Source organism: Chaetodon trifascialis, chromosome 22 (assembly GCF_039877785.1).
Source record: "Chaetodon trifascialis isolate fChaTrf1 chromosome 22, fChaTrf1.hap1, whole genome shotgun sequence".
Classification (NCBI taxonomy): domain Eukaryota; kingdom Metazoa; phylum Chordata; class Actinopteri; order Chaetodontiformes; family Chaetodontidae; genus Chaetodon; species Chaetodon trifascialis.
In genome coordinates, this window is record NC_092077.1 from 20,636,791 (window position 1) to 20,660,011 (window position 23,221).

The 23,221-nt window shown below is 46.4% G+C and overlaps 3 protein-coding genes and 1 non-coding gene across 5 annotated transcripts; all 4 read right to left on the reverse strand.

Moving 5' to 3' along the window:
• Positions 1–2,529: 2,529 nt before the first annotated feature.
• mansc1 (MANSC domain containing 1) lies at positions 2,530–8,867 on the reverse strand. Of its 2 annotated transcripts, XM_070992454.1 has the most exons (5): positions 8,222–8,867; positions 6,876–6,961; positions 5,656–5,968; positions 5,257–5,394; positions 2,530–4,788 (listed from the first exon to the last, which is right to left on the reverse strand). In XM_070992454.1, the coding sequence occupies exons 3-5, from the start codon at positions 5,903–5,905 to the stop codon at positions 3,683–3,685; spliced, it is 1,494 nt and encodes a 497-aa protein (XP_070848555.1). In that variant the 5' UTR covers positions 5,906–5,968; positions 6,876–6,961; positions 8,222–8,867; the 3' UTR covers positions 2,530–3,682. The 2 variants fall into 2 exon arrangements, with proteins under 2 accessions (XP_070848555.1, XP_070848557.1); XM_070992456.1 differs by lacking the exons at positions 6,876–6,961; positions 8,222–8,867 and having other exon boundaries at positions 3,531–4,788; positions 5,656–6,033.
• A 248-nt stretch (positions 8,868–9,115) lies between these two features.
• On the reverse strand, positions 9,116–12,777 carry LOC139350834 (uncharacterized protein C11orf98 homolog). Its single transcript, XM_070992457.1, has 4 exons — positions 12,705–12,777; positions 11,576–11,700; positions 11,096–11,193; positions 9,116–10,587 (listed from the first exon to the last, which is right to left on the reverse strand). Exons 1-4 carry the CDS (start codon positions 12,741–12,743, stop codon positions 10,469–10,471), a joined length of 381 nt encoding a protein of 126 aa, XP_070848558.1. The 5' UTR covers positions 12,744–12,777; the 3' UTR covers positions 9,116–10,468.
• Positions 12,778–16,242: 3,465 nt separating this feature from the next.
• On the reverse strand, positions 16,243–22,521 carry pthlha (parathyroid hormone-like hormone a). Its single transcript, XM_070992250.1, has 4 exons — positions 22,231–22,521; positions 21,912–22,033; positions 17,173–17,710; positions 16,243–16,951 (listed from the first exon to the last, which is right to left on the reverse strand). Exons 1-3 carry the CDS (start codon positions 22,417–22,419, stop codon positions 17,197–17,199), a joined length of 825 nt encoding a protein of 274 aa, XP_070848351.1. The 5' UTR covers positions 22,420–22,521; the 3' UTR covers positions 16,243–16,951; positions 17,173–17,196.
• On the reverse strand, positions 19,070–19,142 carry trnat-ugu (transfer RNA threonine (anticodon UGU)). Its single transcript has one exon. It is a non-coding gene; the product is annotated as a tRNA-Thr (tRNA).
• Positions 22,522–23,221: the final 700 nt, after the last annotated feature.

Here is a 23,221-nt window from a genome sequence, read left to right on the forward strand (position 1 = left end):
TCCGCCTCCACCGCCGCCTCGCTCCTCGGCTCCACCGCTTTCTATTGTTGTTCTGATTTCACGCTCTCACGCCAAAGATAATGTTACAACACGGAAAACGCCCCGCTGCCTCCACGATGAACTGCTGCTCGACAAGAAGCCAACACGAGGAGAGGAGAGGAGAGGAGAGGAGAGGAGAGGAGAGGAGAGGAGAGGAGAGGAGAGGAGAGGAGAGGAGAGGAGAGGAGAGGAGGAGAAAGGAGAAAGGAGAAAGGAGAGAGGAGAGGAGAGGAGAGGAGAGGAGGAGAAAGGAGAGAGGAGAGAGGAGAGGAGAGGAGAGGAGAGGAGAGGAGAGGAGAGGAGAGGAGAGGAGAGGAGAGGAGAGAGGAGAGGAGAGGAGAGGAGAGGAGAGGAGAGGAGAGGAGAGGAGGAGAAAGGAGAGAGGAGAGGAGAGGAGAGGAGAGGAGAGGAGAGGAGAGGAGAAAGGAGAGAGGAGAGGAGAGGAGAGGAGAGGAGAGAGGAGAGGAAAGGGGAGGAGGAGAGGCGAGGAGAGGAGAGGAGGAGAAAGGAGAGGAGGAGGAGAGAGGAGAGGAGAGGAGAGGAGAGGAGAGGAGAAAGGAGAGGAGTGGAGGAGAGGAGGAGAAAGGAGAGAGGAGAGGAGAGGAGAGGAGAGGAGAGGAGAGGAGAGGAGAGGAGAGGAGAGGAGAGGAGAGGAGAGCCGCTGCATAGTTCAGCGCGCATTCCTGCGGGACTAGTTTATCACAGCGAGGGGCACGCGCGCGCGCATGCACGCACACGCTTTTCAACGTTTAACGTGGAAATCAGAAGTCAAAGCGCACAGACCTGAAGAAGTGAAAGAAACTGTGAAGACAAGAAAGTCTGAAGAAAGAAAGAGAAATAATGATTCTGAGACCAAAAAGTCAAAATATATGAACGTCCTGAAAAAGCAACTGTAAAGTCAGTAAATCCACAGTCCAAATACTCATCATGAAGTCTGAATGTAATAGATTACATTAGAAAACAAAGCTGAGTCCACATTTTGAAGAAAGGGCATGAATCTGACACAGAAGTCAAAATAAGCCGAATTCATCGTCGTCTGAAAATATAACTACAGCGTGTTTTAGATGAAAGGTCATAAAGTTTTAAGAAAGCAAAAATCTCTGTTGTAACGTCTGTAATAAAACATTAAAACCAGAAACTAAGATTCTAAAGAACGCCGTAAAAAGTGTTTGGAAACAGCAAAAGCCAAAAACCTGAAAATAGACTTCTGAGATTAAGATGAGAATTTAGAGAAAAAGTGTTGAAGTTAGTTGGACAAAGAAAAAAAACAAAAAGTCTGAACATCATGAGAAATTTATACCAAGAAAAATGTTTTGCTTTCAGATTTAAGACGGCTGCTTAGAGTCTGACAAAAGTTCAGATTGTGAACAGAAAAGATGTTAAACTTCTGATTCAAAGTCAGAATTTTAACTTTAAAGTTTGATGAAAAAAGGTCTGATTCAGAGATTAGTCTCAAGATTTAACGAATTTCTCTTTTCTTGGCTCTAATCGCCTTCCGTACCACAGACACATAGAAGATTCATACATGAATGAAGCCGATCGTGATCAATTAGTTAGTTATAGGCACAATTCTGAAGTTTGTGAATCTTTATTTAAATCCTGAAGTCGCTCTTCAACACTCTGTTTCATATGTGGAGATCTTCATCAACACCTTTCACTACATGAACTCCTGCAGTGGCTGATGGGAACATCTCAGCGCTGAGGACCTTGTGCTCATCGGCTGCAGACAAATCAACAACCACACTTTCAAAAATCACATTTTTTTAATTCTTACAAGAGTGAAACATCAAATTCAAAACTTATGCAAAAGCATCACTTCACAAAACAAGAGCGAACTATCACCACTGATGAGATCAGACAGAAAAATCAAAGCAAGAGAAGTGACAGCAGTGCAGCTTCAGGCCTGTCAGCAGCGCTCAGGAGGTTCATCAGGCTGCTGCTGCCACCTGGTGGTGAGAGGCCGCTGCAGCAGCGTCAGTCTGCACGCTGACCCCCCCACAAACACACCGACGTCCAATACAAATGTACTTATTATAGGAAAATAGTGCGCAGCCAGTGAACTCTTACCTATGAAAAACAATCTAATATTTAAAAAGAAGCATATCATATTTATCAAAAACACAGGATACAATAGTGCATCAAATTTTAAAGAATTGCATCCATCATTTAGATTTTTATCCACGTGTGAAACAAGAAAAATGTGGACAAAATACAAAACAACACAGTGAGAGAGTGAGTCTGACATCTAGACTGAGTGAGTCACAGCTCGAGTGGCCGAAGCATGTGGAAGTAAAAAGACATGCAGGTGTACTTCTTCTACACAAAGGCTTTCTGAGCCTCCCGGCGAGGACGCCTCCAAACCAGAAGGTCTCCAAACCAGAAGACCTCCAAACCAGAAGGACACCAAACCAAAAGACCTCCAAACCAGAAGACCTCCAAACCAGAAGACCTCCAAACCAGAAGGACACCAAACCAGAAGGCCTCCAGAAGGTTTCAAAACCAGAAGGTCAAATGTCCATCGATGTGTCTGCTGACACAGTCCTCAGTGTCTCCACATGAGACCCACTTCAGAGGCTTCCTGAGATTCAGGGAATAAAAGTATTGCTGTTTGTTCTTTGTGTTCCTCCCGCAGCTGAAGTTCACGGTCGAGACGAGAACGAGACGCTCTGATTGGACTCTGAGGGCGATGCACATGTTCTAAACTCAGTCTCTGGCCCACATTCAGCTTTGCAGCTAAATAAATTAAAATCAGTGCGACACTGAAACCTAAAATTTTGAGAAAAAAACACATTTTGAGGATAAAAGTCAGAAAAAAACTCATTTATGTTATCATGTTATTTTAAAAGTTTCTAATTAACACATTGTGTTGCTTTGGACAAAATGTTTATTATTCTAACATTTTGTCTTTATATATCATAAAATTACACTAAATCCACTCATGAAGTATTTTCTCGTGTGGATCTTTTCCTCGTTTGAACTTATTGTGAGAAATCACGGTTTTAATGAGACACACTGAATTTGTGTAACATATGTGGAAAAGAATAATTTGGAACCCAGTAATGACAAAATATGTAACATTAAAATTATCTTTTTGATGACATTAAAAACCAACTTTTTGTGTTATGATGAGACACTGAGCAAATGTTTTCATTATGTTGGCAGCAGTGGGCCGCCATAGATCCATAATAACATGAGAAAAATGACAAAAATGAGAGACGACATAAATGTAAAAATGTTGTAAAGTGATCAGGACAGATTCACGGTAATATCTGATTTGTAAATCATCTTAACATCATTGTGATGCTTCTTGATTTGTCATGTGTTCATTTTGAGGAGGAGTCAAACAGAACGTCTCGTCTGGCGTCACAACAAACGTCGATACATAAATCAAATATCGACCACGAAAGACGACCGTCTCATTTACTGATGTTTTAGGCCGACAAACATAAAAGAGCTGAGGGCGGAGCTGTGTGCTTACTTCAGAGTAAGGGACACCCTCTGGCCAATCAGAATGGAGTATTCTCTGCAGCCACGTGGTGACGCAGACATTCTTTGAAATGAAAATGTTGACAATCTTAAATGAACTCGTTTTCGTTCTGACTGTCCTTCAGAGCGTCTGTCGTTGACCTCAGTCCGTCCGTCCTCACACCTCGTAGTGCAGGTCGTTCAGCTCCAGTCTCGTGTAATGGCGTCTGTCGAACGACTCCATCGCTTTGCGGCCGCCGACGGCCAAAGCCAGCGTGAGCACGGCGAGCCCCAGCACCATGAAGGCCACCACGCCGCTCTTCACCGCCCCCCGCGCCGCTGCGGCTTTGCCCCGCCCAACGCTCGAGTTCTGGAGGGCGTGGTCGGACTGGACGGCGTCTTTGGGGACGATAAGCAGACTTGCTGCTGTGGTGGACGACTCGGCGGTGGTAGTAGTTGCAGTAGTAGTAGTAGTGGTTGTAGTGGGGGTAGTAGTAGGAAGAGGACTAGTAGTAGTGGTAGCCGGAGTAGTAGTAGTGGTAGTAGTAGTAGTAGTGGTAGGAGTAGTAGTAGTGGTGGTAGGAGCAGTAGTAGTAGTAGTAGTAGTAGTAGTAGTAGTGGTAGTAGTGGTAGGAGCAGTAGTAGTGGTAGTAGAAGGAGTGGTAGTTGTAGTAGGTGGAGGAGGAGGAGTTGTGGTGGTGGTAGTAGCAGTTGTAGTAGTAGTGGGGACAGCAGTTGTAGTAGTTTCGGTGCTGGGCTGTGATTTGTCAGCAGTTCTTGGTGCAGCCTCTTTGCTGGTCGTTACAACAGGAAGTGATGTTGTGGAGCTCTGAGCTGGCTGGGTGGTGGTGGTGGAGGTGGTGGTGGTGACAGGATGAGGCTTCGCCTTCTTGCTTGTTTTATTTTGCTTTTTGCTTGTTTTGTTCAGCTTTCTGTTGGTGGTGGAAGCTGCTGCTGTTGTAGTTGTAGTCGTGGTGGTGGTGGTGGTGGTGGTGGTGGTGGTGGTAGGTGCTGGAGTTGGCGGGGGCATCGTGGCGATGATGATGATGGGCAGAGGTGCTGCTGTGGTGGCGGGAGCCTGCGTGGTCATGGCGTTGGTTGGTGTCGTGGTCGGTGCAGAGGTCGTGGTCGTGGTGGTTGGTGGTGTCGTTGTACTTTGCGTGGTGGTGGTGGTGGTGGGTTGTGTGGCTGGTAGCGTGGTTGGAGCCGGTGTGGTGGTGGTGGTGGTTTGTCCTGTGGTGGTCGTCATGGCTGCAGGTCTAATCGTGGCTGGATGAATCAGGCCTGTGCAGGAGACAGCCAAAAGGAAACGATGCGTTAGTTCATGTTGTGGCCTGTAGGGGGCAGCAGATGGCTAATGTGTTAGCATACAGCTGCTAACATCCACAGCCAGCAGCTACAGAACAACACGATGAAGGTCAGCCCAGTGTTCCCTCTCTTCCAGCTGGTCTCTGTCTGTGTCTGTCTGCTGTGACTGAAGCAGACAGGAAGTGTGCCGCTAAACCAAAAGCAGGAGCTAAAGGAGGCTAAAAGCTCGTTCGAGTCATGTGATCCAAACAGGATGAATACTGAGTACTGGACTGGTCCTCAAACCAAACTGACTGAGACCACGACGGTTATCTGAAAACCTCGCCACAGAAATCTGAAGCTACCTGCAGCATGAGGATGAGGAGGGTGAAGTGACCCTTTAAAGTCACAGAGCTACATGTCAGGGTGAGGAAGCTGCGATCAGGTGAGAGCAGGTGCACTTACTGGTGTAGATGTAGTGGGTGTTGATGCCGTCCTGAGCCTTCATTAAAGGACAGTCCTGCTCCGTCTGACAGTGGAACAGGAAGCAGTTTCCACCGGCGTCTCTGTGAGCGTTGAACACCGCCATGTTGCACTTCGCACCTTTAGAAACAAAAACATGGAGTCATGAACAGACTGATGACTTACCCCGGCCTGTTTGAGCCGCACGACTCTCTGAGCCGCCACCCCGAAAGGCAAAGAGGCGGCTAACGGGTTAGCAACAAGCTAACAGGCATCCCCACCTGCCGCATACACAGAGGCTATCATATAAAAGTGAACGTAGTTTAGGAAGCTCTTAACTCCACTGCTTCACTTCACTCTCAACATGTTCATTTACCAATTCACCTGTCCAGGTGTCCTCACCTGGCTTGACCTCCTTTGAGCAGCAGGTGTGGGCACAGTCCTGCTCGGACCGGACCACCTGGGTGACCATGGCCATGGCCTGTCGGTTTAAGGCCAGTTTGACGTTGACGGTGACGTTCTGGTGTTGTCTGGAGAAACACTTGGGCGGCTCCACGGCTGACACAGGAAGTGATGTCATCAGCAGCAGGAGCGCAGAGGAAAGGAGCAGCCTGAGTGTCCGCGAGGGAGGCGCGGGGGCCGGAGGCGTCATGGCTGCAGCAGATCAGAAACCCTCAGTGTCCACGGCCGGAGAGCGAAGATCCACACGAACGATCTGCAGGACGAAGCAGAGCATCCACTCAGCTCAAAGTACAAGTACTCACATCCACGAGTACAAGTACCACAGTGTAAAGATACTCATGTTAAAGTCCGGCACTGAACTCATGACTTCCTCTGACTTTCAGGCTGCGTTCATGAATCTTTAGAGCAGCAGCGTCAGCTAGCGTGTTAGCAAACGGCTGAAAACCGCTTCCTGTCGTCAGAGACATGGACGCAGAATCTGCAGCTGAGAGACGAAGGTCTCAGCTCGCAGTCCGAGCTGAACTGACCAATCCCGTTTGAGCGAAAGAGGCGGCAGGCATTGACCAGCGTGTCGTCTCTCGCCCAATCAGCTGGCACCTGACGACCATTAATCTGTGTTTCTAACCATCAGACAAAATGTTCGTCGGGTTGACGGTCAGTTTGCTGTCAGCAGTAAACTGTGAGACTGGAGGACGTCTCGTCCTGAACGCCAGCTGCTGCCTCTGGAGGCCAAATCACCGCCGGTCGATACCCGAAGGTCACGAAACATCAGCTGAGCGATTAAAGACGAGTTCACGAGACAGTTGAGAAGGACAGACACGTCGAGAAGGACGGACCATCAGCGGAGCTTCAAACGAGCTTCTGGACGTTTTTAAGAGCGAACGCTTTGAGTCTTCAGAGCTCATCAGCGCGTCTCAGTGACAGCGTCTACTGCGCGAGACACTACAGCGTCCTTCAGTCCCAGATCTGTCTCAGCTGACAACACCAGAACAAAGACCACCACGCTGGAGGAGTCAGTCTGAGGAGTAGAAATAGAAATCTAAAAATGGAAGCTACTCCTCCAGGAGCCGGCTTCCATTTTTAGATCTCTACTGGAAGTGAACGAGGTCAGGCAGGATTTTATTTGTCTTTCAGATGAAAACCTCAGAGCAGGAACTCACCGGGACGACGGCGTGGACGGTCCTCCATCAGATGCTCCGTGGATCTCTGGGTCCACAGTCCACAAAGCAGGACTTTAGTCCGTCTCCTGTGAGGGACAAGCTGCCGTTAGTTCACTTATCTGCTTTACAGCTGCTGCTATCAGACCCAGAGCAGGGGGTCCGTCCCCAGGTGTGCTCTGTGGAGCCTCTGATTGGAGCACGAGGCTCTAATCAGGACAGTGGCCTGCAGACGAGCAGCCTCCATCTACAGGACGAGCTTCGAGTGTCAAAGGTCTTCTTCAGGACGGCGATCGTAAACTTCAGCTCACTGAGAAAAACAACAAGTTACATAAATGTGCCGACAAAGAGCAGAGAACGAAATACGACAAGATCCAAAAACAAAAGCGTGAAACAAAGCTGAAGGTCGTCTTACTGACCCTCTCCTGACCTTCCTCATGGAGATGAGCTGCAAAGACTCTGACTTCATGTTTCTGGTTAAATTAAGATTTCTGGAATAAATCAATGAAAATAAAGTATTTGGATGCGAGACGTTTGCAGCTCCACCACACCGACCTCACAGCGATGTAAAGAGTGAGAAACAATCATTTCATAAAGCGTGATGCATCATTCTTCCTGTGACTCATTAGCACATTGTGTACTTTTACATACTTTTACTTCATTCAGAATATTCTGCTGAAGTATTCTTAAACTGTTTTCTTGCTCCTTTAACTGAACACGTGAGTTTTTCTTCCTGCACAGATCTACAAACATCCGCCTCTGTAAATCTGCTGTTCAGGACACAAACATGTCCATTTCATGTCTCCGCAGGCGAACTGTGGGCGAAGCGAACTCCTGTCGGTTGACGATCAAACCGAGCGAAGGAGTTCGCGCTTGTACTCTTGTACAGAGACGCCAACGCAAAACATTGATGAAAATACATCTTTAAGTACAATGCTAAATAGTACTCGTCAGTGTTTTCGTGTGAGCACTTCGTTAGCTAGCTACGTGTCAGTAGCTGATAAGAACTTGAGAACACTTCGCTGAGCGAGGCGAATCTGAAGCCGCTTCGCGCGTCGTCAGTTCGCCCGGCTGAGGCTGTGGACTGCTAGCTTAAAAGCTACACGGTGACTAAAACCAGAGCGACGGTTCCTCTCAGCTTCAGGGTCTCAGCAGCTTCGTCTCGGGCAGCTCAACTGAGCCTTTGTGTCGCTGTTCGCTTCTGGTTTGTTCAGTGTTCCACCTGCCGCGCGAACACGTCGCTGTACTGGTTTTAATGGTGCGGATGATGGCAGATAACGGAGACTAAACTGGGACACAAAGCAACATGGTGTCACGGAGGTGAGAGCTGATCAGCTTCTCGGCTGTACCTCAATTTTCACCGAGGACGCAGATGAACTCCGCCCGGCATCCAGCGTCCGTCCGTCGGTCGGTCAGCAGATGATGAGTCGGTGTCTGACTGGAAACTGGAAGCAGCGATCCCAATCAAACCAGTTGAGTCCCAGTTAGCGAACAAGATGCTTCACCCATCCCAAGAGGACATGTTGAAGAGGAGAAGCTGGTGCACGATGCAGAAATGCTCCGGATTGAAGCGCCTCTTCCTCCTTGAAGCGCTCAGTGACGGACGGCTGTCCGCCGCGGTGAACCGCCAGCTGGGCAGAGGACAGCGGGTCGAGTCGGCGACATGTCGGAGCTGAAAATCCGTCTGCTCGTCTCTCAGCCTCCGGGATGATGAACCACATTACATGATGGCTGGTGCGGAAGATGCGCTCCTCTCCAGAGTCTGACCCATTTTAGTCTTTGTCCTGTGGGGGGAGGGATGGATGGAGCCTGCGTCCCAAAACCCGACGGCAGCCCCGGAACGGCCAGGAAATCACAGAAAAACCAGAGAAAAGAGCCTTAAAACGGCTGCAGATTAGAGAAAGACGCGTTTCTGTCCGCCGATCAAAGGCAGGCTGATCAATATTTAAAGAGAAGAGCTGAAGATTTCACTTTGTAAATCATGTATGGAAGCTCAATAAGGCCCAGACAAGAAAAACATAATTCAGTATTAAACCAACATTTTTACACGTTTGAAATCTGAAAAATATACGAAACGTTTCTGAATGACAAACAAAAAAAAATATTAATGGAGATTCTAAAATTCATCAGGTCAAAGAGTTTAAATGACAATAAAGTGTTTGACAGAAAATCACCAGATTTAAAGTTTAAAGAGTAAGATTACCTTTCAAGAGAGTCCAAATTATGAATAAAAACTGACTTTAAATAGAAATATGCACTTTTATTATGAAGTATTTCTGCTATATTTCTGTAATAAACACTGAGTATCTTTTCTTAATTACATATTATTCCTCAGTTACAGCAGACGGTATCAGATTAGAGACAGTACTGCAGTATTTAACCACATTACTGGTCGTGTACTGTTTGTATTTGTACTGCACACATTCATAGTTTGGACAACGCTGTAAATCAGGGCCCCCCTAACAGCATTAGCTTCTGGCTGGGGACCCCCTTTGCAAACCCACCGACAATGCTACAAAATATGTAAAGAAACATCAACTTTTAGAATATTTTCTTACTTTTATTCATTATTCAATAATTATTACATTTGTGTAGCATAAGAATATTAACCAACATGTTTTGCTTTTTTTTTTCTTAACTTCCTTCCAATTGTCTGGCGGCTCCCCCAGGGGGCCCCGGCCCCCACTTTGAAAACCACTGCTGTAAATTAACCTTTCAGTCAGAACACTGACTTTCATGTTTGTGTAAGACAAATCGAATCAGACGGTGTGTAACAGTGAAATATGTCCTCCTGAACGAAAAGTCTTCTTTAAAAATGAAACCATGTTAATGAGCAGACAACAAAGGACGACAGATTTAATATTTAAGTAAAACGGTGGACTTTTGAGGTTAATATTGGTGTAACAAAGAACAGCGGGAGGTTAAATTTGACCTGTTTAATAAAACAGTTGATGAATGTGATGCAGTTATACTTTATGAGCAGCCTTTGAAAACACACGGCAAAGAGTGACGCGAAGCTATGGAAGACCGTTTGTGTCCGCCAGAGAAATAAGAAAAGACAATTTTAAAGAAAGGCAAAACTAAAAATACCTTAAAGTAGAAATCTTCACTTCAGGAGTCAAAATCGTTCAATAGTGAGTCAAACGTACATTTTTAAGACCGTTATGAAGTCACAATCAGCTGTGTGTCATAACGTCTTTATGTCAAGACACTTAATCAAAAATCTTAACTTAGAATCTCAGGATTTTTAGAAAAGTCAAGATGACTGATTTGATTTAGTGTCTCTTAAACTTTATATTTGACTTAATTTAAAACAATCAGGTGCTTCTCTGAAGTTCGACTTAGCGTAAATCTAAGTCAAAGTTTTGACATCTTAACTGAATTTTGACCTTAATGATTAATTCAACAGCAGCATCATTCCTCATGTCTTCCACAGCGTCTCTGAATCTTTGTGTCCTTCAGCATCGTTTCCTGAAACAAACCGAATGAACCAGCTGGAGACAGAAAAACGTCTCTCTGGACAAAAAACTACGATAAAGCGTCTCGTACGTCAGAGTCCAGTTCAAAGACGGAACGACAGTAACGGTGTCGTCCCTTCACTCGTCGTCTGCCATCTCTACGTCCTGCTGCGATCCAGCTGCTGCCTTCTTCTTCTTCTTGGTCGGAGCAGAGGACGAGTCCTGTTTCTTCTTCGGTGGTGCAGCTGTGGTTTCGACTGAGAAGTCAGACGACAACAGAGGACACATTTTAGAGATTTAATGACTCAGAGAAGGACAGACGTCACCGTGAAGCGTCACAAACTTCCTGCCAACACACAGCGAATGTCCTCCACTTTGGTCCAGACTGAAATATCTCAACATCTTCCAGATGGACTGACATTAACGCCTCAGAGACGGTGAAACACCTGGTGATGATGATGTGACTTTATGGACATTATGGACACTCCATAAAACAGCAGTTTAAGCTCATTGTCTACATTCATCTACACTGATGCCATAATGAGACACAAACTGTCTGTGTGGACGACGTGTTTGATTGAAATGTCCCGTTTGTCTGTTTTTAACCAACAGTCCAAACCAAAGACATCCAGTTTATCATCACAGGAGACAAACAAAAGCGTCAAATCATCACATCTGAGGCGTTAAAGGTCGTAGTTCAGCTTGAAACACGAACAAAAGCATTTGCCTGATGGTGTTTACGCCGCCCTGCTGCGCTGCTTTTACCTTCCATACCGCTCCTCTCCTGCTGCATGTGCTGCAGCTGTTTGAGCAGCTTCCGCTTCTTCTTCCCGGACAGAGTGATGTTCGCTCTCGGACTCGACCTGAAAGGCAACAAACGGCGGCCTTTACTCCAAAATATCAACACGGCAGAGGAGGAAGTACTCAGATCATGTACTTAAAGTACTCAAAGTACTTCTGCTGTGTGAGTAAAGTGTTCCTGCCAGTGTGTTTCTATCTGCTGTCTGTGGATTCATGTTCCTGCTGCGTTCATGTGTTCATTCATGTTCCTGCTGCGTTCATGTGTTCATTCATGTTCCTGCTGCGTTCATGTGTTCATTCATGTTCCTGCTGCGTTCATGTGTTCATTCATGTTCCTGCTGCGTTCATGTGTCTTAGTCTTAGCACCTCACATTCAGGCCCCACATGTCTGAGCTTGAGACAGATTATTCGTTTGTGTCCTGACAGATTTCACACATCACTGACTTCCTCTTCTTCAGGTGGTGGACGGTGATGAGGCCCCGATCGACGACCGCGCCGACGATCTGATGTTTCTTCCTCTTCTCTCTGCTCAGAACTCGTCGCCGCTTGAAGAGCTTCTTGCCCAGTTCCTGCCAGATGAGGACAAAATGAGGACGAACAGGAGATTTCAGTTAAAGCTGGACATCAGGTGTCCCAGAGACATTAACAAGGCTCCTGCTGCACTGAACAGCACAGAGCAAAGTTTCTGAGGTCACCACAGTGTCATTATTACTACTACAACACATGTGACACAGTACAGTACACACAACTCGACAAAGGTTTGTTTGTTGCTTAGTTATTAGTAACCGTGGTAACATAGTTACTTCACTTCCTGATCACAGAGATCGATCCGACAGACGTTTCCCTCCCTCATCACACCTCTCCATCAATCATCTGACGACCCTTCACATTGATCTGCTGACCCTCTGGAGGGGCCCGACCCTGACGTTGGGCCCCACTGGCCTAAGCTATCTAACAGTACATGAAGTATTTGAAGTACCTCCACCTGCAGCAGCTCCAACAGTAACATGCAGCTCTGACACTGAAGCTTCAGTGTGAACAAACTGCTAAAGTCACAGAATCAGAGATCAGACACAGGAGAGTTTTACTACACACACAGTACTTTTACTGCATGAAGCTGACAATACTACAGTACTTTTACTGCATGAAGCTGACAGTACCACTGTACTTTACTGCTGATACTTTAAATACACGAACATGAGTATACTTCTGTACTTTTACTGCTGATACTTTAACTTTGCATGAAGCTGAGAATACTTGTACCTTCAAAACTGATACTTTTAGAACATGAAGGTAAGAATCCTTGAGTACTTTTACTACATGAAGTGCATACTTCATGACTGACTGCTGTAAGCAACGCGGTATATTAATAACAGGAAGAAATAAACAGCTAATCGTGGCTTGCTAACAGTTAGCTCCAGTGTTTACGTTAGCCGTCCATGCTAGCTGCTAACGATCGCGCTCCACGTTCGTTTTCTCTGATCAAACAAACGTCAGAACAGGAAATTAAAGCCTCTTCTCTTCCCTCATCACTGTCTCCTGCCCACCGTTCACAGAAATCAGTGTTTCTTACAGTTTTTGGTCTGTTTATCTTCCCTCCTGGCGGAGCCATGCCGATCCTCTCACATGGACGTTGAAGAACTTCTTCTTCTGCTCCTTAAATTTCCGTCAGACTGCAGGGCGCACGGCTCACTGCTGCCCCCTCAGCTCTGCTTCCTCATTGCAGCCACAGGCCTTCACTCAAACACACACATACACTATTGTTGAATCATTATTATTGATTTATTAATATGTCAGAAGTACTTTGATGCTGTTGGTGCTTAATCTGTACTTTTGGTGTTTTAATCTGTAACAATAAATAGCTGCTAGATTTATTTATAACATTATTTTATGTCAAATAAAAATTTAAAAAGTAACTTTAGCTCTTCAATAACTGTAGTGAAGTGAAAAGTCATATTTCATAAACTCCTCGTATGATTTATGTCCAAAAATCTATAATAATTTCTAAATTAATTACTAACTAAAGCTTTCAAATAAATGTAGTGGAGTAAAAATAATTTTAAAAATACAATATTTCTTGTATTTGTAGTTAAAATGTTGATTTGATTTGAAATGTAGTGGAGTAGAAGTAAAAAGTGAAATGCAATAGTCAGTAAAGTACAAGTACCTCAGAACAAGTTTTGTGAACACAGCTGGATGTCCTGCAGTGACTGAATGTCGCCACCTGGTGGTCACATGTGGATAACAGCACTTTGTCCCTCTTCATATGACAGCATACTTTTTTTTTCTCCTCTTCTTCAGCTCAGTAAAGTCTCTAAAAAAGCTTCTTGGATCAGCTGAAAAAACATCACCACAAAGCTGAAAACAGCCTGTTTTTCTGAGCTTGTCACACTTTTTGGAGACACGTGGTTCTCAAAAGATTTGAGTACCAGCAGTTCATCGCTGCAGCACATCTGGACCTTTGACTCCAGCTGTTAGGAGCTCCATCGAACGCTGCAGGTCAGATTAAGTCATAACAATAAAAGGGTTCGACGCTGTGATTGGCTCATTCTTCGTCCTTCATGTCCTCTGGACTGAACTCCTCTCAGAAAACAAACTGGGATCCAGAAACCCGACCGAGAACGAGAAGTGTTAATGATCTCTGACACGACATGAATGAAGAGCCTGGGATCGGCTTTAAACGTCGGGTAAGTTTTGTTTTGGGCAGGATGTTTGGTGATTATTCAAGCTCTTTTATTGGACGATGTTCAACCTTTCATTGGATTCAGAGCCAATCTGGAAATCAGGCCAAATGTTTTCTGTTTTTTGAAGCATTTCTGTCATCTAAACAAGAGTTTCTGCGAGCTTTCAGGCGTCCTGCTGGAAGATGTTTCCCATTATGCACAGATAATGTTACAGCCTTTTCATCACTGTCAATATTCTTCTACAACAACATGTCAGACTTGGTGATTTGGGCTGAGAGTCAAAATCCTGGTAGCAGCTTTGGACCAGAGCCGTTACTCTGAGTTCTGCCAAAAACAATGAATATATTCAAACAGAGTCGTTTTCATCCAAATGAAGTGTAAATTTTAACTGACCTTCCAGAAAACAGACAAAAGAAAATGTGACTGGAGTCACGTTTCATCCGTCCTGCTGCATGAATCTGATTCGCTGCTGGAGACAAACAGCAGGTGGCGTTGATCCTCCAGTCAGTGCCACTAAACCACCACAGAAGAAGAGAACCAACGAGAGAGCTGCAGTCAAAGGTCGAACCATGAAAACATGATGGAGATCAGACGTTTCTGTTCGTTTCATGTGTTCACGCGTTCATCTTTATTCACTCAGTCAGTTTTGAAGTATGGTTAGCGTGACAAAAAGAAGGCTAACATTAGCAAAAAATATTAACATAACAAAGTAACGTTAGCCTGAGAAAGTGAGGTTAGCATTCAGAAAGTTGGCATAAAAAAGGAAGACTTCATTTAAAAGTCAATCTGATGTTCATGTTTGAAAAAAACTCATTCTGGATATTTTTATTAACGTCCTCAAAGTTTTTATTTCTCACAGTTTTCGGGACATTTCAGCTTCATGCTGGTTTTCAGCAGAATAACAAAAACAAACTGGAAGTAAACCGTCTCTGATTCAAGCTTTGACTCCTTTTCAAAGAAGAAGTTAACAGAAACAGAAATAGAAAAGTCTTCCTGAACCTCAGAGTGTGTTCTGGATCACGTGACTCTGGGTTCAGGTTTTGTTTTGTTTGGTTGGATACTGAAGAATTGTTGCTTCAGTCGCAGCATCAACGCCATCGACACCGACACAGCCGCTTTCTGCTCGACGTCTCTCAGCTCGCCGTCCTGCCGCCAAACCAAACTTGTCACGTTGTGAAGCCGCAGCGGAGGGAATTATTTTAATGGCTCGTAGAGAAGCCAAGTCCCCGCGGCCTCATTCTTCAGCGCGGAGCTGCTGATCATTGCTAATTGAATTCTGGGTGGAATTTATGACGAGGGATTTGAATTTGTTGACACTTTGCTCGGCCGAGTGGAAACTTGTAGTTTTTTCCTGCTTCATGTGCAGACGTTTAAAAAAGCTGCTTCAGAGGCTTCGAATGGCTTCTCAGCTGATGGGGACCATTTCCTGGTGGACAGCTGATGTTGATTAGACTGAAGGAGTGATGAAAACCTGCAGAAATACAGCAGAAGAAGAAAATGTGGCTGCAGGCTGGAGGTGGTTCTGCTCTGTGGAGCCTTTTTCAAAAACCTTTATTCAACTAAATCTGGTCAACGCCCAAACAGTCACATATGAATAACACTGACTCTGAAGACACCAGCAGCGCTGGGATGAGTTCGATCAGGATATTGTCATATTGACTCCGACATGCTGCAGATGTCTTTAAAGGACATTACACAGCGGTGTGATTATTAAAAGTGCTAAACACACAGATGACTGATGGGAGAACGATGCATTGACATTACAGATTGAAAGAAACCCGCTCAGTTCTTTTAGCTTTTAGCTTTTCTTCAGCTTCAGTGGAAACTGGACCACCATGACTGAAACCAATGAGGCTGATTGGACGTTTAGAGCCACAGAGGGGTTGAGTTTGTCTCAGGTAACCTGGAAAAATAAATGTTCTTTTACTGGCACAGTCTCACCTGCTTAACCTGCTGGAAGAGGTAGAACTGTTGTTTTAGGGCTTTTTTAAGATCCATGCAGCGTTTTGTTTCTGTTCATTAACATTAACACCTTAGCAACCGCACAAACATCCAAGCAGCTGCCTGGTAGAAACACTTTGCAGCTGCCGAGCTTCATTCTGTTTTTAATTGATCGTCTGTGTCAGAGAGTAAAAACCAGCTGATGAGTTGATGGATGCTGTTTGAGTTGATGGAGAGCTAGAGTGAAATATAATTATCTTTTAGGCCAGAGAGGCCAGTACAAGGCAAACTGAAGAGGACCCAGGACGGCACCCTGAGGGACGCCACAACGCAGAGCTGCAGATGAGACACCAAAAATCAACTCATGCGTCCATGTAAAGAGTTTCTGATGTAAAATGACTTTATGTGAATGTATTCTCTCTCATATCAATAACAGGACACAGCGACATGAAGGACACAGGAGACCGAGGACAGGACACTGTCAAACGTTTAATCTGTTCAGTACAGGGTGTTTATCTCAGTGCAAGTGCCAAAAACAACAACATCGGGCCGTGTTTGGTTTATGTACAAACATGAACTTTGGCATTGAGAAGCAGAGCAGGCCGTGGAGGAAACAGGACACTGAAGGCAGCAGGAGGGTCGAACACAAGAGTGAGACAACGAACGGCTTCGATCAGATCCGAAAACATCCGGAAATACAGCAGCAGACGAACACTAAACTGGACGAGTGAGCAGAGCGAAAGGTCGAGAATCAAACTGAACAAAGACGCAGAATGACGACCGTTGTTTTTTCTTCATTTCAATCAACCACATACACAAGTCAATAAACAAAATTAATGGTATATATATTTATATTTATATATCTAAAGTGCAATATGGTACAAAAATATAGAAGGTCAGCAGCACCTCGATACATTTACAAAATAAATACACCATTCAGACAAAATAAATTACCGCAAAAAAATCTGACATGTTGGAATAAAAAAGAAAAAAGCAAAAGGATTCACAAAGATTAAAATCTGTTGCCTCACAGAGCATCAAATAAGTTTTTTTTTTTATCGTATTCTGCTATTTATTCTGCTATATTTAGAATATTTACAGACAATAAATATTTTCCAATTTCTTTCCAAACAGTCACAATTACAGAAGACTGTAACAGGAGCATTTAGGAGTCCACTCCAACCCTCCGTAGGTTCTGAAAGACAAACACAACAGATTCACATCAGTCATTTTCGTTTAGGGAATTCGTTTCTTCTTTTATTGACGAGTTTCTCTCACAGACACTGAATGTTTTGTTTTTCTTGTTTTTTCTTCTCTCTATCAAAAACTTGCAGGTTTTTAATGACGCGTTTCATTTTTCAGCTGCTGATTGGAGGTTTGTGTCATGGTGATTTGTTTCTTCACCTGTGGACTCACCTTTGTCAGAGACTGACAGCGTTTTTAGAGCAGCGCCCTCTGCAGGCCCAGCAGGGACCTCCACTCCAGGTGGAGTCCACTTCCGGGTTCGTCCTCCAGCCTCCACCCCAACGAGCGCGCCCTCCTCTTCCTCTTCTCCCCCTCCCTCCTCTTCCCAGACCTGCCTTTCTTCTTCTTCTTTCCGGGCGCTTTCAGCACTCCGTCTTTGTAGGGCTGAGACTTGTTGGTCTCCTGCGGCAGGTTGGTTCCCTCCTCCTCCTCCAGCCGGAAGCTGATGGGGAGGTTCTTGGTCGCTCCGGGGGGTTTGGAGTGCAGGGTGCTGCCGGTGGTGCTCAGGTTGATGCCCAGGCCGACCCCCGGCAGCCCGACGCCGGCGCCGCTGCTGCCGCCGCCTCCGCCGGTGGTTCTGACCGGGAGGTCCCGGATCTCCGCCGTGTGGACCTCATCCAGGAGCTCCTGCAGCCACATGCGGCGCTTAAAGTCCTGCAGCGCCCGACCTTTGTCATGCATGAGCTGAGCATGAGTCACAGAGCGTTTTCTGCACAAAACACAACAAAACACAGAATATTTAATTACACGTCAGTTTCTACTCATTTCTAATTGTACATGTACCTCCAACAGAGAGGAGAGAGAAGGAAAGTGCGTTTTTAACTGAACAGAAATGTGTAGAAATGCTTCTTTAAAGTAAAGATCCTGAGCTGAAAAGCAGTTGTCCTCATGATAAGACATGTTTGTCCTCCTGACTGAAGTTACACCAAACTTCACTGAAATCTTTAACACTTTTCAGATGTTTTGAGAATAATCCATCGGCCTCCTGATGAGAGAGAGAAAGCAGAACTGACGAAGTACAAGAGGCTCGCTTTTAATCTAATAAGTGTGTAAAAATACACTTGAACAAGTAAACATGTCATAATGAAAAACATGGCCGAGCTTCAACTGTTCAGGATGGAGCTGAAGGCAGTGAGCTGGCTGACCAGCAGGGGGCAGCACATCGGGGGGGGGGGGGGGGGGGCTTCAGAGAGCTGCAGCTTTCCAATCGTTCCCTGCTGCATCCTGCAGTGAAATGTCATGATTCATGGAACCGCAGGAGCTCAATCTGTTTCCAGGGTCGTTAAAACTGATACCAAAGATCTCCACCCTGCATGAGGAGGTCCAGATGAGTTTCTCCTCTTCTTCTTTTCACAGCAAAACGCCAGTTTTCCTTCTGACTGTTCATTAATACCATCATGGCGCTTCACCTTCCATTAAAATGAATGTTAACTGACAGATTCGTGGCACTCAGAGCCCGAGGCCTGAACCTCCTTCACCGAGGCCTGAACCTCCTTCACCGAGGCCTGAACCTCCTTCACCGAGGCCTGAACCTCCTTCATTGAGGCCTGAACCTCCTTCATCGAGGCCACCCCATTTGGAAAAACCTAAAACCTGTCAGCTGGTGTCACAGATGAATTCTGAATGATCTCAGTGGGCTTCTGAGTGTTTGTCACGTCGCTGCAGCGCCGCCTGCTGGTCAGACTGTTGGAGACCAGGTCAGACACAATTCATCCAAACTGGAGGAAACCTAGGAGCCAGTGAGATTTGAACTCACGACCTCTGGTTTACACAAACAGCACTGTGACCTCTGACCTTTGGAGCCTGAACCAAAGAGTCATAGAAACACCAAAGACTTGAAAAATAACTTTTTCTATGCTCTATAATAATTATAGAGGAGTCTTTCTAATCTTTATCACGACCTTCACCTAAAGTAAAAACAACCTTCCACTGAGATCCGTCACACCTTCGTGTCTCACCCTACAGGCGAGACGTCATGAGGTGTGACAGGATGAGTCATGAGTCTGCGGTTTCTCAAGTGTTTGAGCAGAACTTCCCAGATTCTGAAGGCGAGGATGAAAACATGATCAGGCCCCAGCGAGATTTGAACTCGCGACCCCTGGTTTACAAGACCAGTGCTCTAACCCCTGAGCTATGGAGCCTGTGGCAGTGTGGCCACACCCACAGCACTATGAGCAGCCAATGAGAAGTCACTACAGAACAGGTTCACACATTAAACAATAAAGTTCTGTTCAGGTTGAAAAACACCAAATAAAATTCTGAACCAGGTCTGAGCAAGATCCCCTGGTTTCCCAGACCAGCACCGGCCTGTGGCGTCCTGCCACAAGCGGCCACACGGTGGCGCTGTCTGCTCAGAAAAGTGCAGCAAACAGCCTTTGGCTGAACTTTACACCAAACTTCACTGAAATCTGTTGAGTTTCTGAGTTTCTGAGATGTCATGAAGGCGTTTCTGCTGAATCAATGACAAACAGGCCTGAGAACATGGACAGAGGAGGAGGAGGAGGAGGAGGAGGAGGAGGAGGAGGAGGAGGAGGAGGAAGAGGAGCTCCAGCTCTCCATCACTCCTGATTCTGACCAGATGGGACGAGCTGTTATCTTTGCAGGTAGAGAGGGAGCAGCGAAGGATGGAGGCTTTGCTTTGCTGCAGCGTCGAGTTACTCAGAGTCTTAACTCTTAGAAAAACAGGGACGCCGCTCGAGGCCTGGGAACCGGCGAGCAGCAGCGCCGGCCAAACACTTCAGGTGTCTGAGCACACAAACACGCCGGCTTCAATGAGAGATACCGGCGGCTGATTAGAGCTCAGCGCCGCCCTCCAGCTGCCCCACTGTTCCCATGATGCTCTGCTGCAGACGGGTCAGTTTGATCTGGAGGGCGTGAAGCACCGCAGGCCTTCACCGAATCACTCACAGTTTGATTAGAAAGACTGAGAGCAAACTGACAGAACACCGAGCTTCTCCTCCTCCTCCTCCTCCTCCTCCTCCTCCTCCTCTTCTTCTGCTCCCTTCAGGTGAAAGTGTGTCTTTCTGCTGAATAATAATAATAATATCCTGAAAAGACTCGCCTCCAAACACAGAGGGCCCCTGAGAGCAGCTTTTGTTTATATGCATACAGATATTTCCTGTAAATTGCAGCCTGCAGAGAAAAAGCCTCTCTGCTCTCTGGGAGGACACGTCTTTGAAAGCTGATCTGCTTCTGTTTTCACCTTTAATAAAGCTCACATCAAACGGCTTCCAGCCAGAGGAAGGAGGAGGAAAGCGGCCCGATACATCCTGAGGTGGCGGCGCTCCAACGCTCGCCGTGCTCGTCTACCTGATGCTGATTGTTTCTCTCTGTGGGAGACGATGTTTCCTGAAAGCAGCTGCAGCTCGTCGGAGGTTTGACACGAGTTCGGTCCTGATCCTGGAGGCTCAGACCCCCATCCACCATGAAAGATCACATTAGGACTTTTGAAATCCACATTTGCAGAATTTGACAGTGTTCTTCTGTGCAGCTGCTGGAGTTCAGCGTCACACAGAGGTTTGTTTGTTTTCACTGAAGCTAAATTCAGCGATCGACTGAATCTCACCGTTATTTTCTTTATCATCTGAGAATAAAACGTCAGAAAATGTGAAATTCAGACTATGGACATTCAGTCCGAAGCCTTCACTTTACTTTAATGACTGAGTCAAAGCTGTCAAATCTTTGGATTGATCGAGCATCAGAGCAGAACCAGCTGACTGTCCTCTGATCTGATTGGTTGGTCTGATCGCCGCAGCTTCAGTATGACGACATGTTTGAGTGACTCTCAGCTGGTGTGACGGCTGGATTTGAACCACAAACTTTGGCTCGTCTCTCCTTCACGAGCTTCTCGGCTCCAAACTGAAAATCTAATTTTCTAAAAGCCTGAAAAGGTTCGATCCAGCCTGAAAGCCGCCGCCTGCTCTGAGCAGACGAAGGAGGTCAGAGGTCGGCGGCTTCCACCGCCGTCTGATTTCTTCGCGCTCCTGTTTTCCTTTCCACTCGGGTGGCGTTAACCCCATCCTGAAATCCTATTAAGTGCATATCACAGGACGGGCGTAGCTGGATTTCCCCTGACACAAGCAAAGCAGGCCCCACGCACTGGAAACTGCTGGAGCCCGTTAACGTAAACCTGGACCCGGACCTGCACGGCTTGAATCACTTTAAAGACTTGACTCTCTTCCTCCAGCAGCCGGGCACAAAACTGCAACTGCCGCCACCAAAATGCATTTCAGATGTGATCTCTCCCCCGAGACTGAGCTCAGTGAGCGAGGCCAGAAGCTGGAGCAGAAAATCTGACTTCACAAATCCAAAAACCTGCCCGCCTTTACAGCATCTTCCCACTGTTTCATTAAAAACTGATTACATCCAAAAACTGTCTCAGCGATATTATCTTTCCAAAGCTCTCAAAGTGTGTTTAGCATTCTGGCTTCGCAACTTGAAAGAACATTTATTCTGTTTGGCATCAAACGCCTCAGCAGGGGCAGCAGGTTTGCTTTGGTCCTCGGCCGAGCCGAACATCAGCATTATTCATTTCCCTCCTGCGCTCAGACTCAGAGTCCCGGTCCAGGGATGGACACCACGGAGCCCGGATCCTCCTGAGGAGGCCCTCAGAGAGGAGCAGACCTCCGAGTCCACACAGGGTTCATCACACAGGTAGCTGGACACACAGGTGGGCGACGGCCGACTGAACGGCTGCCAGCACCTTTCACAAGCCGACACATTTTCCAGCCCCTGCTCGCCCACCGTGTCGGGGGGGCGGAGGTGAATGAAAGGAAATGTGCAAACATGTGAAAAAAGATAATCTGGAGCTTTAGTCCACCTTCTGCCTGCAGCTCTCCTGAGATTCAGAGTGAGGAAGACGTGTTTGAGTGCAAAGAGAGTCAAAGGCTGAAAGTAAAAGTCAGACTCACATTCTGTGGCTCAGGGCATCGATGGGCCGTCCATAGTGTGGCACCGGAGAGCAGAGGAGGAACAGAGCGAAGCACCACCGCTGCAGGACTCTGCTGGAGCAGAACATGGTGGAGACGAGTTTCTGCAAAGACACAAACAGACATGAACAACCTGCACCCGTTCACACCTGAACACTCATCGGCCGTGAGCTGATTAACGCTGCTCATTCACACCCTCAGACGAGACGCCGCTCAAACCAGTCCGGCATGTTTCACAGCGAACTCCAGAGTCAAACACAGCAAGACAAAAGAAGAAGAGGACCAGTTCATGGGAACTTACTTTCCCACAGCAGAGTCTGTCCCACACGGAAAAAGATAAAGTCAGAGAGAGAAAAAGGACTCTCTGATGTCCTGTCTCAGACTTTCCACTCCGACTTTCCACCACAAAGAAAGGACGTCTCAGGAGACACAATCCAGGTGATGACACCTCGGGGAAAGGAAAAAAAAAACCCCACGAGCCAAAAGACATCCAGGAGCTGCTCTTCAGTTTTCACTTATGTTCCTCAGTTTAAAAAGTCCTCAAAGCGAAGCAGAGGAAGTCCAGCGGCAGCTCCAGCTGTCGTCCAGGTGTCCTGCGGTGAAAGGTGAGCGTTAGAGTGACGGCAGGGCGGCTCGAGCTCAGGCTGCTCTGCTGCTGCTGCTGCTGCTGCTGCTGCTGCTGCTGCTGCTGCTGCTGCAGGTCGGTCTGATGGGAGCGTTTGCTGCATGCTGCCTGAGAGCCTGAGGAGGTCAGAGGCGAAGGGAAGGGGAGGACTAACAAAGAGGAGGGCCTCCTCCTGTCTCAGCCCACCGACTGCAGGAGTCACAGCGCTCAGAGCAAAGGAGGAACGACAGGAAGGTGGCACTCGAGCAGCACACTGAGCCCACCACAGACCGCAGCTGGAGCTACGGGGGGCAGGGAGCGCCAAAAACCAGGCTTGATCATGAGCCTGGAGATTAACATGTCAGTGTCAAAGCTGAGAAAATGAATTCTTAAAGAGGACAAGACGACGAAAACAGAGAAGTAAAAATAAAATCAAACAAAACCAAAAGTGACAATAAAGAAAAAAGTATAAAAAAAACAAAGAAAATACCAAAACAAACACTGCGAGTCATTCTGAGACCACAGCTGGAAGAGCTACGGTGGGCAATTAGTGCCAAAATTTTGTTTGTCCACATGTTTCATGGAACTGTTGTTGCTGCCGGATATAAAGACGTAAACATCTTTTTGATATTCGATACTTTTGACCTGCTTTTCCTTTAACTTGTTTGTGGTTTTCATGTAAAAAACT